Here is a 16,497-nt window from a genome sequence, read left to right as displayed (position 1 = left end):
ATTTGTCATTTCATTACGGGACAGTCAGGAAAGAGAGAGAGAGAGAGAGAGAGAGAGAGAGAGAGAGAGAGAGAGAGAGAGAGAGAGAGAGAGAGAGAGAGAGAGAGAGAGAGAGAGAGTGAGCGAGAGAAAGACGAAAGCGACCGTCTAGCGTCGCGTCGTCGGCGTGGAAGACGGACGATCGAGAAGGCACACTCGTTGAACCAGGCTGCGCCTGAGTGATTTGTCAGGTCGGGGCGTCCTATGCGTATACGTTATCGCGTCGCGCTCACAGCTCGACGCCCGAGTACGATTTACGCTTTCGCGGAATACCCCATGCATGCGCCGTGAGAGGAACCGATGTAACAACACTCACCACTCACGTCTCACGTCGGCACGGCGCGGGCCGCGGGCGGAATGGCGGCTGCGCGTTCTGCGTCGTTGACTCGCGCCGGTCGAGCGGTCGGGCGATCGCCGGTCACATCTCCGATGCCCGTCGAGTCTGCGCCCGGAGCACCGTACGTTTCACCTTGAAATTCGAAGGCCACGAACACGCGAGGTAACGCCCGATTTATTTTCCGATCTCGCTGCGGAAAACACGGAGCAGCTCCAATCACGCGCGACGCGCGACGCACACCCCCGAACGTTGTCGCACTACTCGCACTGCCGGGCACTGCGTCGTCCTCCCATGCATTCATGCATTAGCGGCTCACTTCACCACGGCTCACGTTCGCGCGCTTTTCATTCCGACCGTTGCACCCGCGGCTCACGTGTTGCTTCAAACACGTAATTTTGCCACTTGGGCGAGGAAGCGATCGGTATTACGCAAGTAAATGATTGTTAACGAGAGAAAGCGATTATAGAATTTTGCGTTATACTTTACGTTTTCAATTTACTTTAATCATCATCAAGTATGCAAATACAAATGGAAATATTAGTTTATGAAAAAAATAGTAAATACGTATATGGCGTGCGCATGGTCAGTGAAAATGTGTTTTTCTCGGACGCGTTCCTTCGGACGTATAAAATGACAAATGACGTTACAGAAAATTAATATCCGTATTCGATTAATATCCGTATTCGTAAAGGAATGTTCGCGGTGTCTCTGTCTCCAGGCGCCAAATATCTAAGAGAACAGATAAGCAGCGTCCTTTAGCGCGAAGACGAGCTACCTAGCTCGAAGATCAACTTGACTAACCAATGCTTTTGCGATTCAGAGCAATTTATCACGGTCGAGCGACAGCTGAAAGCTTCTACGACATTACTCAGGACTTTCTCTCCGTTCTCTCTCGCTCTTTCTCTCCTCTCTCTCTCTCTCTCTCTCTCTCTCTCTCTCTCTCTCTCTCTCTTTCTCTCTCTCTCTCCCCCCCCCTTCTTTCTGTCACTTTTTTGTCCGCGCTGGGCGGATTCATCCCGCAACTCCGATGTATAGTAAGCCGACAAGGTGTATAGCCGCGAGATCATTACTCCGGAATTATCCGAATGCCCATAACTTCTCCTCGCTAAAACTCCGGCTCGCGGGGCCGAAATTCCGACTGGGGGGAATTCCAGCGGCATTTTCGGGATTTCTCCGCTATTCGGCGGTTACCCCGTACCCGTAGTTATCTCGCTTCGTGGCCTACCTTGCATATCAGTAGGGGATTACGCGGGTACACGGCCTGGCGTTCGCGGCGCGTTCGGTTGTACGCGGTCGTCCCGGCTATATATCCGGGAGCATAATAATTTGAAGATGAATGAACTGTTGTGCAAAGCCATCATTGGAAGTTGATCCCGCGCTGTATAAACATGCTCGCGGGATAATGCTGCCGCCTGCATATTGAAATAGTTGCCGGTAAACTATGTTAATACCTGGTGACTTAAACTTATGCGAGTTACTCTCAGTTTTCTATTATAACCGAGAGCAGTATTTTATTGTATTAAATAACACGTATCATGGACAGGAATCTTGCGTTTTGCTTTGTTTGGAATGTCCAAGAGTGAATTATTCGCGATGGCTTTACAAAAAACCTCTTTAGAGCATTAACTTCTTCTTCACGGGGTGAGCGTGCGGTTTTATTTAAGCCATCCTTTATTCGCTGCGAGAGTAAAACCACTACCACTCCACTTGGAAAAGTCCTCCAAGTAGTTTTTGCCATGGACGTAATTGGCAAGCCATTATCTATAACAAAGACATTACTGGATTTTCTGTCTATTTAGACAATTCGATTAATTGAATCGTATCAATTCGAAAATGGATGATGTCAAACAAAGAAATTAATAAAATAAACGGGGCATAACAGAAAATAATTTACATTTAGAACATGCGAAGCAAAAGAAGGATTTGATATAAAAAACTGATGCTAATTTTAGATTCTGTAAAAGTTAAATTACTATATGCTCTAATATGAAAACTATTATATCGTCAAATAACATTTTAAGACTTTATAATATTAGAACTAATTTATAGATTTTATAAGTTTATTTCTTTTAATTATCAAACTTCAATATTAAAAAAAGCTATTACATGCAAAAACTTGGCGCTGTTAAAAAGCATACCTTAAATTTATATTAAAGAATATCACATTTTTGTAACATGTATGTGTGCAAAGGATTTATATTTTAAATATAATTTGACTTTACTTTGATAAATTAAATATTAAATATCAGGATATCTTGAATACTTAAGAGCAGATATTTATATATTGCAAAGTGGAATTCAGTATTTCTTAAATGTAAAATAATGTTGAAAATATATTTCTTATATTTTTAAATAAAATTTAAATATTTTTAGGTACATGTGTACTTAATTTACACTTATATAAATATAATTTTAATATCTTTTATATATTTATTACGTATATATAATTTTTAACAGAAAGGAGAAATTGAAAGCTAAGGCTAATAAAATTTCTGCGGTAACGTTAATGTTTTTAATAGAAGCATATTTTTAACAAACAAGCGAATATCAATAAGGGGACGTGCTGTAATTAATGTTCTTCAATCATCTGACTATTATATAACTTTAGCAGACGATTTATGATGATAAAGTAATTATATACACAATGAAATTCCATTTGAACCAAATTGTTGATTACATAGTTTGTTTGGATGGACCATCAAGTTATTCTTAACAATGTTAAATAAACTTTAAGCACATATTTTTATATTTAATATAAAAATATCTATACAACATTTTTAAAAGAGTCTTTTATACATCGTATGTTTGCCGCTATTAATAAATAGTATAAAAAGGTATACTTACTTTTCTATTGAATAAAAAATATTTTACGCATATAAATCTTTCATATGTTACTAGTCGTGTAAGTGCAAATAAGTAATATATGCACAATATTTTTGTTTCAGGCTGAAATCTGGAGCGTCTTTATTGCGATTTTGAGAAAAAGCGTCAGAAACTTACAAGCATGTACGGATGTGAGTCTCATAGAACATGTTCTGCACCGATTATCTCGTGCGGAAACTGTTGTTGCTGGTAAGTAAATATTTTAGACGAGTATCATTAATAAAACGTAGGAATAACTGAATTTTTTCTAGTATAACAAAAATGTGTAACAGAGTTCTGTATTCTAGCAATATAAATGATACTAATTATCAGGATTGGGAAGTAAGGCATTAGGTACTTATAACACGCCATTACCATTACAGTTACTTTTTTTATAACTGATTGACAACAGCGTTACTTTTTTCTTTTTGTAAAATTGTAACGGTAACGAAGACTGCATTCCGATATTTACTGTCAGTACTGAAAATCTATATTTTTCAATATTTTACATTACGTATACTACAGATTTTCAGTACTGACGGTTGCTGACAGTAAATATTATAAGAATGCAACCGTAGTTATATTTTTTCAGTAACGGTAACGAATTTAACAGTTACTTTTCTCATTACTTCTTATATTTTGAATCTATTAATGATATAATTTTTATATATTTAATATCTTCCGTCTTTGAGAGAGAGAGAGAGAGAGAGAGAGAGAGAGAGACTGATGTTCATAGTCCGTTGTTATATTTAAGATCGTCTCAAGAATAGTTTTAAGATATATCACAAGCCAATCACAGAGCCATATTAGTATAAGAACAAACTTTATGAATACCGGTTTTGATGCGCGTTTTTTCATATTAAAAATTTTAAACATAAAATTAAGGATGCAAAAAAAGTATTTTATAAATGCATTTATAAGATTAATAAAAATTAAAATTTTTTATTTGTATTTTGAGCGTTATAGAACCTTTCTCTTTAAATTTTTTGTTGCTTGCAATTTAAAATATAAAATGTTATTGCTTTTATTAAATTTTTAACAAAAAATATTACAAAAGTAAATTTTTTAGTCCGTGATCTTATTGTAGTATTAAAAAAATAACGGAAAAGGTAACGAATCGTTACTTTTTAAGTAACAGTAATGGTAACGAACTTTTAGTTATACTTTTGAGAATCAGTAACTAGTCACGGTAACTAGTTTACTTGTAAAAAATAACTTTCCCATCACTGCTAATTATGTATCATGCATGATATATATAAGAACTTGCTACTGTTTTCTTTTAACTAATTATACATTCTTTGATAATACCTTAAATATTTTGTATATTCGCGACAGACTTGTTAATCGATATGCTGGGAGTGCTAGCAAGCTACAGCATAACGGTGAAAGAATTGAAACTTTTGTTCGGCGCTATGAAATCCGTTAAAGGAAAGTGGGTAAGAACTTTTAAGGTTTAATTAGATTCTTTTAAGATTGCAAATATATGTATATTGAATTGGATAAACACATTATCGCAAGAATATTTATTCAATAGATATATTGAGCGAATATACATTAGATACACTGAGATTACTAAAGCAGCATTTACGTTTTATAGCCACGGCATTCGGCGAAACTGTTAAACGTCCTCCGCCAAATGCCGCAGCGAAATGGGCCCGACGTATTTTTCAGTTTCCCCGGCAGGAAGGGGTCGGTAAGTTCTTTTCTTGTTCGTCTTTATCTTAGAACAGATACTTCTTACTTTACGACATCCCTGAGGACGTCGTTCGATTCTAAACTCGATCAAAGTTCCGATAAAAGAATTTACCCTCGCGTCGTAAGATTCCGCTATACCCGCTTACATTTTCGAAATCAATCACGGTAAGAAACTTTCCTCTTGAACGTTATTACCGCATATTCAATCAATACGTACTCATTCTAGAGTGTTTCGATTTAAATTGAGGCAATATAAACATTTATTTTTGTATATTTAATACTTATCTAATATAGTTTATATAAAAGACAAGAAAAGAGTTTCGTATTAGAGATAAGAAGAATTAAGTGTTTAATAAGAAGCAATAAAGTTCAAGATTTTCATCATCTAAGTATTAATTTCTCCTTCTAATTATATAAAAAATGACACTTTACATAGTCTAGATCAGTTAATCTTGAGTATCCTGACGAAGTTGGCAAACTAAAGTTATAAGTTGTTCTACTTATTATAAGACGCACCGTGCTAATTAATATCGAGCAACAATGTATAATGATAATATTTTTTTCTTTTTTCTCGTATCCTCATTTTATATTCAAATCAATTGTATCCTGGAAAAAAATATACGCACATAGAGTCGTAGTTGAGTATAAACTTATATCAATAACGAGCACCGTTATAATTTTTCTTTTTAACTTTAAATGTAGTAAACATTACGACACTCCGAAACAGCATAACTATTAATTAAATTATTGATGCAGTTTAGAGTTTGTTGGAGTTTTTCGAAAAGCTTGTTAGAGAGTAAAAGCTCATTACATGAAACGTGACAAATATTGTACATTCCGTGAATGGAGATAGAATAAAATAATATTTGCAATATATACGTTTAGAGAAACTAAAATCAAAGTTGAAGTCAAGCAGCATGCGTACAACTTCCATTGTACATTACGAATATTGACGTAATATCTATTTTATTTATTGAATATTAAGAAAACTTGTGTGTGTGAGAACGGAATATAATAATCAATTAAAAATCAATTAAATCACCAATATTAAATTTAATATTGCGTTCTTCCGTTCAAATTACATGGAATATCTTGATGAGAATCTTTACATCTTTTTTTGTCTCCCAGGCGATTGTTTTGCCGCCGCTTGCAAAGTGGCCGCACGAGAATGGATTTACCTTTACCACATGGTTCCGCCTAGATCCCATCAACTCTGTTAATATCGAACGAGAAAAACCGTACCTCTACTGGTAAGTGCTCTCACATCAAGCACCCTTACAAAAGTACTCTCTCCAGGTGGAGCGGCGGCTTTATAAAGAATCACCTATGTTTCTCAACTACGAAGAAAGCACTCAGACATTTCAATTAAACTCATTAAATGTGATTCTGTTGGGATACATTTGCAACGAGAATAATGTTCAAATTTTAAATTGTCTCACTCTAATTTTATTCACAAATTTCCACTATATCTTTCGAGTTGCGTTTTTTTATGTCAAAATAAGAGTACAGGGCATTACAAGAGGCGAATACGAGTAAAACAGTTCAACGATAGAAAAGTAACATTGCTCTTTTTTCGTCATTTTAGCTTTAAAACAAGCAAGGGAGTAGGATACTCTGCGCATTTCGTAGGCAACTGCTTAGTCCTGACTTCTATGAAAATAAAGGGCAAGGGCTTCCAACATTGTGTCAAATACGAATTTCAGCCACGAAAGGTATGCCATTAATATACTTTTAAATTGACATGTACCCGCATATAGAACATTTTTTGTGTACTGTACGTGGAAAATTTCTTTATTTTACAGTGGTATATGATCGCGGTAGTGTATATATACAATAGATGGACAAAAAGTGAAATTAAATGTCTGGTCAATGGCCAGTTGGCGTCGAGTACAGAAATGACATGGCACGTTTCGACGAATGACGTGAGTGTCCGCAAATATTTTTTTACATCAATAATCTTCTCTCGCCGATAAAACGATTTGAAGAAAAAAAATGGCAACGTCGTTTTACAGCCTTTTGACAAATGTTACATTGGAGCAACCCCCGAACTGGACGAAGAGCGCGTGTTTTGCGGACAAATGAGTGCAATATATTTATTCAGCGAAGCACTGACAACGCATCAGATATGCGCGATGCATAGACTGGGGCCGGGATATAAGGTACGCTGTAATCTCTCTCTCTCTTTTCTCTCTCTCTCTCTCTCTCTCTCTCTCTCTCTCTCTCTCTCTCTCTCTCTCTCTCTCTCTCTCTCTCTCTCTCTCTCTCTCTCTCTCTCTCTTACTCTCGCCGTTGCTATGTGCTATAGGTATATATGTGAATAAATCTTTAGTTAAACGCGAACATTTTTCGCGACCTTTTATTCGTGAACGAATATTTATCATCGCTTTTTCGATCCCGTGCGCAGAGCCAGTTTCGTTTCGACAACGAGTGCTACCTGAATCTGCCCGACAATCATAAAAGGGTGAGTGAGCAGGATCTCTCTACGAGCATGGTGGACCAAAGTATGCAAATTGTAAGCATTTTGATTTTATTTTCCCGTTAATATATGATTTGTACTTTGTTAATTATTCTGTTACTGCGTTCGAGTTCATCTGAGGTAATTACCCAATTATGACCACTGATTTTTCTTGGCGGCCACTGCGGCCTCAACGGCCTGATAAGTTTATCGATTCGTTTGGGATTATTTGTTTTGGAAAAGTCGATTTATTGTGACTGTGAGGCCCAGTTCCACAAACGTTAGTTAACTTTTAATCTTAGGTTAATCTTAGGTACTCTTCGCCTCTTTCGTGTATCCATTTCTGTGCAGGTTAACTTTAATCTCGGTTTAATTCATTTTCTAATTTTAAGAATTAGAAAAGATAGAAAGTAAGTGTTAAACCGAGATTAAAGTTAATCTACATATTGGTAGAAATGGACATAAGAGGGACGTTAGAAAAAGACAAAGAGTGAGTTAACTTAAGATTGCCTTAAGATTAAAAGTTATAACCGACGTTTGTGGAACTGGACGTGAATCTTACATTATATCTGTTATATTAATAATGTATGTATATTTTTGTGCGTATCTTATTTTTTTCTTTTTTTCCTTTTTTTTACTTACTGGATGCTTTTTCTTGATTAACGAGTGTCACAGAATGAACTTAGTAATGTGCAAAGTACTTTTGTTGTAAGCATCGCTTTACATATAATATATATCGTATTTTTTTTCTACGATTTAATTTGAGATGCTAATGGATATCCTAATTGGTATAGTAAGTAGCAGTATAAATATAGAGTAGCGTTGAATTATTGATTATTGCTTTCAAGTATGTGTTTTCGGTGTATTTATTTACATTATGTAGTTAGTATCTAGTATCCAAGAGATTTACATCCTGGTGAGATTGAATAATGTAGTGCATTTACCTTGATGTCATAGTAATGTATTGTAAATTATTCGCAATATAAATATTGAAAGTTTTCCGCGCGGGAGATCAATAATTTTATTAATTTATTATTTTATATATAATATTTCAGGTACTTTATGATGGAAAATTGTCGAATGCAATTGTGTTCATGTACAATCCAGTAGCGACAGATTCGCAGCTTTGTCTACAGAGCGCACCGAAAGGCAACATCTCTTATTTTGTACATACTCCGCATGCCCTCATGCTACAGGTATAGTTTATTGTTGCTGTTAAACAGAGATAGATTCAACACTATAGATTTACCACAGAGATAGATACATAGAATTACATACGCTTTTTATTTATTTGTAAACAATATGTGTAGAATGAATTTTAGATGTAACGCACACACACACATATAAATAAAAATATAAAATAGATAAGAAATTTTTATTTCGGCTTTCAGGATGTCAAGGCAGTCATAACACACTCCATTCACAGCACGTTGAACTCGATAGGTGGTATCCAAGTACTGTTCCCATTATTCTCACAGCTGGATATGCCTTATGACTGCATAGCGCCGAACGACATTAAGCGCGATCCCACATTATGGTAAAGCTTATTGATAGTTACCGCTTTGCAAAGCCATACATTTAAATGGAGGGCATTAACGAGAAACATCGACGTTTTTTTTTCAGTTCGAAACTGCTCGGGTTTATTTGCGACTTGGTAGAGACTTCTCAAACCGTTCAACAACATATGGTACAAAACAGAGGATTTCTGGTAATAAGTTTTATGCTACAGAAAGCAAGTCGAGATCATCTTACGACGGAAGTGCTTGCATCCTTCTTGGAGCTCACGAAGCATTTAGTGACTTGTCTTAGCGCAAATAGCGATTTATTACTGAAGCAGGTACTGATTTATCAACAAATTATTATTTGTTCATATTCTGTTAGACGTATTAATATGATAAATATATCGAAGATAATTGCATCTTGATTGTCCTTGTTCGGCTTAATTTGACTAAAAGAATCGTTAAATCTTTTTAATTATAACTTTGATACGTTGTAATTTATGCAATTTGCGATTATCTTAGCTGATAATAGACGATAATAGACGCTTACATATTAGATTTAGAAAAGTTAGTGTAAAATAAAAATCCCTGCAATATGAAAATTAGGTAAAATAATTTCCATAAAAGATTAAATGAAATAGAAAATCATTGATAGAAAAAAGAAAGATATTAATTATTGTAGACAAAACAAAATTTAGTCACATAGTAACATTTATTTTATTTAAATACTAAAGAAAGAGGATTACGTGCTTAACATCATTAGTTGTTGATTAAGTTCTGGAGAATCAAAAACTCTTTATCCATGCATATCTAGTTTTAATTTCTCATTTATAGGTGATTTTATTTGCCTGTACATGCATGGATTATGTTCATTTTGGTTCAATTTCATTAAAATGTCAATATCAATGCATCCCATTCCTTCAATTTGCGTTATCATCTCTGCTATGTAATATAATAGCTTCCACGCTTTCATCGCAATTGCTCCCACCGAAATGTTTGCCAATATCATATACGTGTGTATTTATGTATGTGTTTAATATGCATTTTTGTACCATTGAGATTTTGTTAAAGGCTTTTCAATAAGCCCGTCGTGAGCATGTCTAATCTTCTTTGATCATTGTTGTGTTATTCAAACTTCGGATCGCATGCAATCTACCGACTTTTGAGCTTCCTGATTTGAGAGAAGTGGCTACGCAAAGTATTTTGTTCGTAATGTTGCTTTTACATCAAAATTCATAATCCTTTTTTTGCGACGCTAAGAATCTTCGTCTATCTCTGCTATATCATGAAAATTTATGTTTTTCTATCTTTAAATATGCACTGTCATCAAAATCTCGTCACATTATTATTTTCGATTATGCACAGATTTTCCAGCGGCAAAATTAATTTTGTTACTTAAATACTAATCGTACATTTAATATATGTTTGATTTGTTTGCAGTTTAATATAAATAATATAATATGATATTAATACAGTATTAATACAGAATCGATGTATTTCTTGGGTAAACGTGTCTTTTATAATATAAAATAATTATATTATTAATTGTGCCAAATCAATAGAATTTTTCGATTTTCAGAATACATATGCATTGTACGTTCTAAATTTATGTTTTTAATATTATTCCTCGAGTTTTTTTTTGTTCCAATCAATATAAATGCACGAACATCCATTTGCACTCGTCATGTTTTTATATTATCTAAACTGTTACACAATTATTGTTGTTGTTTATGACAGCAATACTATCTGCACTTTATCTACCATTGCTTCAATCATAAGTTTAATAATTTGTGTTTGATATTTGTACATTGTTTTTTTCTCCACATATGGACAGTTATTTTTTTTTATTATATTTAAAATATATATTTAATAATATTTTTAACTATATATTGTGTCTATTATTTGACATCGTATCCACGTCAATTGTTGAAACTGAAAATAAAGTAAATCGGAATAAAATAAAAAAGGAATTTAATATATTTAGACGACGAACAAACTCTAGATAATTAAACCGTGCAAATTATATATACATATATATTAATACAAATTAAGATAATAGTATATGGCTCAGATAAATATAAAAGTCGGCTAGATTGGTGTGTCCGAAGAACAGGCAGATCCATGGTGATGTAGTTGTTTTATTTTTCATTCCTAACATGGCAGCTACTGGATCACGTTCTTTTTAATCCCGCTCTGTGGATATACACGCCAGCGCCAGTTCAAACACGGCTTTATTCATACTTGGCCACAGAATTTCTTAGCGACACGCAAATCTATTCCAATGTGAGACGCGTATCGACAGTTCTGCAAACCGTACACACACTGAAATACTATTACTGGGTAGCTAATCCTCGCGGCAAAAGCGGAATAACACCAAAAGGACTCGGTACGTTTATTTAGTCCTTTAATATTGACAATGCAACTTTATCCCGAACGTATAAAATGTAATGCCTTATACGCAAATTTATTTCTTAAAGATGGACCGCGACCACAGCAGAAAGACATTCTTGCAATTCGTTCTTACATCTTATTATTTTTAAAACAATTGATAATGATTGGCAACGGTGTAAAAGACGACGAATTACAAAGCATACTTAATTATCTAGCAACGATGCACGAGGTAATTTAATAACGATGATAATGAAAAATGATAATACGTCATCAAGTACATTCTTTAAATTCTGCGATCATTTTTAGGATGAAAATTTGCACGATGTTTTGCAAATGCTGATATCTTTGATGTCGGAACATCCGTCATCGATGGTACCCGCATTTGATGCGAAACAAGGAGTACGAACGATTTTCAAGATTCTGGCAGCTGAAAGCCAACTGATACGTCTGCAAGCGTTAAAACTGCTAGGATTCTTCCTTAGCCGCAGCACACATAAGTAAGTAGTTTGTCATATAGATAATTTATGCGATTAAAATATCTTTAAAGAAGATATTAATATTACTTAATGCACGCAGACGAAAATACGACGTCATGAGCCCGCATAATCTGTATACGTTATTGGCTGAAAGGCTCTTATTGAACGAGGAAACACTCTCATTACCGACATACAATGTTTTATACGAGGTACTGATCTTTTACTTATAAAATAATTTTTGCTTATTAAATTTCTACTTCAAATTTTTTTTAATTTCAGATTATGACCGAGCACATCAGTCAACAAATATTGTATGCTAGACATCCTGAACCTGAATCTCACTACCGTTTAGAAAATCCGAGTAAGCTGAGAATTTATAGCGATGAATTTATATACAATGATGAAACCCCCGAACATTTTTCATGTATTAATCTGTTCATGTCCCTTTCAGTGATCCTGAAGGTAGTCGCAACATTAATTCGACAATCAAAACAAACGGAGCAGCTGTTGGAAGTGAAGAAACTATTCCTCTCAGACATGACGCTGCTCTGCAATAATAATCGGGAAAATCGACGAACGGTCCTGCAAATGTCTGTATGGCAGGAATGGCTTATCGCCATGGCTTACATCCATCCGAAGAACACCGAGGAACAGAAGATATCCGACATGGTGTATTCCTTATTTCGCATGCTTCTTCATCACGCTATCAAGCACGAATACGGTGGCTGGCGTGTATGGGTTGACACGCTGGCTATCGTGCACTCTAAGGTGAGTTCGTGAAATATCGTTGTTTCGAAACGATTTTAATGCTCTTACTGATGTACGCAGGTATCCTACGAGGAATTCAAACTTCAGTTTGCCCAAATGTACGAGCATTACGAACGACAGAGGTCCGACAACATTACGGATCCTGAGCTAAGACAGCAGAGGCCGATCAGCACGATTTCCGGATGGGATCAGCAGCATTCCATAAGTAACGGATACAATAGACCAGCAGCGTGGGGAAACCAGCAAAATCACGAGATACAGCATATGGAAAGAAATTACAAGGTAGTTTAAAATATAGTATAATTTTATTCTAATAAATTCTTATATTTTCCGTTTTTAGCAATTTTCTTTATTTACGGATGAATGCGTTATCTCAATATTTTTTTTTCAATTTAATTTATTTATGATTGTATTGTAAAAAGTTTAACAATATATTCTTTGCTCTCAATAATATTTTGTATTATGATGCAGGAGTTTGATTCATCCGAGGCAAATGATCGATTGGAAGAATCCTGTAGCTGCGATCTTAATTCAATAGACAATACTGAAAGCGACGGTAGTCCGGCCATCGTGAAATCGCGCAGCGAGACCTTGGACACTCTGCAATCATGCGAGGTGGTGTCGTTGGACTCCAGATTGAGCGACAAACCGGAAACACCGACTACCGCGCGCGAGACTCACACGGAAACACCGACGATCCTCGAAGAAGCGAACAGCGAAGCCGTCTCGTTGCCGACAACGCAAGAGACCAGCGAAGTAATATCAATTGAGAGCTCTAGCGACTTCTATAGCGAGGTGCACAAAATCGAGAGTTCTAGCCCCGATTCAATGATAGTTCAAGACACGTTGAAAAAGGAGGAAGACACAGTTCTTGAAAAACGATCAGTTGCTGTTACCGAATCAGTTACTGAATCTTCTTCAACAGAACCGACCAAGGAAAGCACAGAAGCGACAGTTGTTGAATCAAAAGGCTCGAAGGAAACTGTGACAGATAAAAATATTCCCGACACAGTTTCTACAACAGTAGACAAAGTTGAAGATCCACCGGTTGCGGATGAGGAAGTGAAGGATAAGTCTACCGAGGAGAATAACGTTACGACCGACGACAGTAACACACCGACCAACACTGAAGACTCCGACAAGACTGCAACAGCAATCGAAAACGCGGCCGACCCTGTTGTTTCAAAGGGCGATGCCGATGCCGACACTGAAGAAGATACCGTGCCAATTGTCCCTTCTGACGAAACGCGGGAACCGCTAACGGTAAAAGTTATTGAGAAGCTCCAGTTGGAGAGCGATCGCGAGGTAATCGATAGCGACACGTCAGAGGCGTACTTGACGCCAACTGAGAATCAAGAAATATCGAGTGAGATAAAAAGCAGAACGTCCGAAGGTGAGAAAATCGATGACGACACCGTCGAGAAGAAGGAAGATATTTCCGAGGACAGGGACATTACCGCTGAGACTGGTGAGAACGACGCAGGGGAAACTGTAAAAAATCCTAATTGCTCAACTAGCATAGTAGAAAGCGGTGAGGCTTGCACGGAGAAGGCGGTAGATCTAGGAAGCGAGAAGGTGGAGCCCGTAATAGTGAATAGTGCGTTAAGTAGTGACGAACGCGCCGTGAATTCTTTAACGAAGGACAAAAGTGCTGTTATTAATGATAACGAAGACGCGGAGATAAACGAGAAACACTCAAGGGAGCCGTCCACTATTTCTACTAGCGTAAGTGATAATAAGTCAGACGTTCCGACGACGACTGGCGAGGTAGAAGTTACAGATAGTGTTTGTAGTAATAGCGATGTTCAAAGTTCTGTAGATAATGTGACGCAAGTGCCAAATCCTAAGCAGCAAATCCCAACAATATCTACGGTCTGTGATGCAACTAAAAGTTTATCCGACGGTGTGCCTCAAATCGTTAGTTCTAATGTGGTTGCCAGGGACAATGCGTTATTGAATGACTTAACTCCAGATCACGTAGACACCCACCGCAGATCCAGCCTGCCGATCGTCTCCTCGGAAATGATCGCGGACGATAACGGTCACGAGCCACCCTCCTTGCCTGTGCCCTTACGAAAGACATCGTCACCCCAGAAACGACCAAGGAGTGCCTCTACGTCCACGCAGGTGGATCCTAATCATTTCGGTGCGTTGAAAAAAAATAGAAATTAATTGTTTCATTAATAAAACTGCATCTATATTTTTATGTTTTTTTTTTATCGCAGAAGCCAAAAGATCGAAGCAAGGAAATCCCTCCACGCGGCCAATGTTCAGTCCAGGCCCGACACGACCTCCATTCAGAATACCCGAATTTAAATGGTCATACATACATCAACGGCTGCTGTCGGACGTGCTATTCTCTTTGGAAACAGACATTCAAGTGTGGAGAAGGTAGAGGATATGCAATGTTGCGCACATATTAACGATATATCAACTTTATAGGAATATTCTATGATAATTTCTATGTTATAGTCATTCAACGAAGTCTGTATTGGATTTCGTAAACAGCAGCGAAAACGCCATTTTCGTGGTGAACACTGTCCATCTAATTTCGCAGTTAGCCGACAATCTCATAATAGCTTGCGGCGGTTTGTTGCCCTTATTAGCGTCGGCCACTTCGCCAAATGTACGTAAACCGTTCTGATGTACCTACGCCATTAAAAGATAAAATATTTTTGCGACCCCTAATTTTTAATCAATGTCTGAATGCCTTCTAGAACGAACTGGATGTAATCGAGCCAACTCAGGGGATGCCAATCGAAGTGGCAGTTTCTTTTTTGCAAAGACTGGTCAATATGGCCGACGTACTTATATTCGCTAGCTCGTTAAACTTCGGAGAACTGGAGGCTGAGAAAAATATGTCGAGCGGTGGCATATTACGACAATGTTTACGACTGGTTTGTATTACTGCATAAGGTATTTTATGGGTACAGAATGAGATAATAAACCTCGTTAGAATAGTTAGACATAGTTATACTTTTATTATTATACAGAGTTTATATATAGTTAAACAGTTTTAACAAGTCATTTGTCGATTTAGGAAAATATATTGAATATTAGTGCACAGTGTGTGTTTAATTTATGCACTTGACGGAATATAGTATTTATAATATGTCAAGTTCAGTCTAGAAAGAAACTTGTAAAAATTATTATCGACATCAAGAATTTTTTTGTTTTAGTTTCGCTTTCCGCAATGTCGTCGTGTTACACATGTGCAATTAATTTTTAAAGAGAAATACGGTTCTTATATAGATATATTTAAATTATAGTTTAGTGTGTTACATTTTTTATTTATGTTTATTTTAGTGAGAGTATATACATAATACATACATGATACTTATGGCATGCATATGTCAGACTATACAGTATAGATTAACATGCACTTTGAAAATACAAAATATAGCATGTAAAATTTGCTCAATCTCATCTATACGAAAAAAAAACTAAAATTCTTTTTTAATGTAAATTATAATAATAAAATTATAATAATAAAATTCTTGACAAATGATTATAATTTTATAAAATTATTAAAATTAATAACATCATATCTCTAATAATAATTATTTATAAATTTAAATAAAATTGAATTGATTTTATCTATCACGACTCGATATGAAAAATTGACGAGTAAGTTTACCATGTTGAATGTAACATGTATAATCATAGTTCCCAAAAAGTAAGGTACAATTAATTCAAATGTTCTTAACATTGACATATACCCCAGTTAGAAATTTAATATGTACATTCACACAACATTTTTTGTTGTATTTACCTAATAAACTGCTTCTATAGGTCTGTACATGTGCCGTTAGAAACTGCTTAGAGTGTAAAGAACGTGGCAGATCGTACAGCATGTTAAGTCGGCAGATTGGTTCTAGTAATAAATCACAGCACATACAATCACTTATACGCGGGGCTCAGACATCGCCTAAGGTACGTTCTATCCGATCAAACTCAATTTAATAATTGTAACAT

The 16,497-nt window shown here is 35.9% G+C and overlaps 1 protein-coding gene across 15 annotated transcripts in view; it reads left to right on the top strand.

Moving 5' to 3' along the window:
• The window catches only part of Rg (A kinase anchor protein rugose), a 317,510-nt gene that overhangs the window by 223,075 nt on the left and 77,938 nt on the right, over window positions 1-16,497 (top strand). For 8 of the 15 annotated variants that reach the window (XM_077416087.1, XM_077416081.1, XM_077416083.1 and 5 more), the window contains 23 exons: window positions 3,322-3,448; window positions 4,574-4,674; window positions 4,836-4,931; window positions 6,062-6,183; window positions 6,519-6,645; window positions 6,736-6,855; window positions 6,946-7,092; window positions 7,338-7,445; window positions 8,444-8,584; window positions 8,780-8,925; window positions 9,012-9,225; window positions 11,021-11,273; window positions 11,365-11,507; window positions 11,585-11,775; window positions 11,855-11,963; window positions 12,034-12,115; window positions 12,206-12,522; window positions 12,583-12,804; window positions 12,994-14,668; window positions 14,748-14,913; window positions 14,995-15,148; window positions 15,240-15,419; window positions 16,315-16,455. In XM_077416087.1, coding sequence (XP_077272213.1) covers window positions 3,322-3,448; window positions 4,574-4,674; window positions 4,836-4,931; window positions 6,062-6,183; window positions 6,519-6,645; window positions 6,736-6,855; window positions 6,946-7,092; window positions 7,338-7,445; window positions 8,444-8,584; window positions 8,780-8,925; window positions 9,012-9,225; window positions 11,021-11,273; window positions 11,365-11,507; window positions 11,585-11,775; window positions 11,855-11,963; window positions 12,034-12,115; window positions 12,206-12,522; window positions 12,583-12,804; window positions 12,994-14,668; window positions 14,748-14,913; window positions 14,995-15,148; window positions 15,240-15,419; window positions 16,315-16,455 — 5,082 coding nt within the window. The remainder of the gene's footprint in view (window positions 1-3,321; window positions 3,449-4,573; window positions 4,675-4,835; window positions 4,932-6,061; window positions 6,184-6,518; window positions 6,646-6,735; window positions 6,856-6,945; window positions 7,093-7,337; window positions 7,446-8,443; window positions 8,585-8,779; window positions 8,926-9,011; window positions 9,226-11,020; window positions 11,274-11,364; window positions 11,508-11,584; window positions 11,776-11,854; window positions 11,964-12,033; window positions 12,116-12,205; window positions 12,523-12,582; window positions 12,805-12,993; window positions 14,669-14,747; window positions 14,914-14,994; window positions 15,149-15,239; window positions 15,420-16,314; window positions 16,456-16,497) is intronic. The other 7 variants (XM_077416089.1, XM_077416084.1, XM_077416080.1 and 4 more) reach the window with 3 other exon arrangements.

The sequence above is a fragment of the Temnothorax americanus genome, unplaced genomic scaffold (assembly GCF_048541705.1).
Source record: "Temnothorax americanus isolate GAGA-0224 unplaced genomic scaffold, ASM4854170v1 Scaffold41, whole genome shotgun sequence".
NCBI classification, from domain to species: domain Eukaryota; kingdom Metazoa; phylum Arthropoda; class Insecta; order Hymenoptera; family Formicidae; genus Temnothorax; species Temnothorax americanus.
Note: the sequence above shows the minus strand (reverse complement) of the source record. Positions and strands in the feature narration are given on the sequence as shown.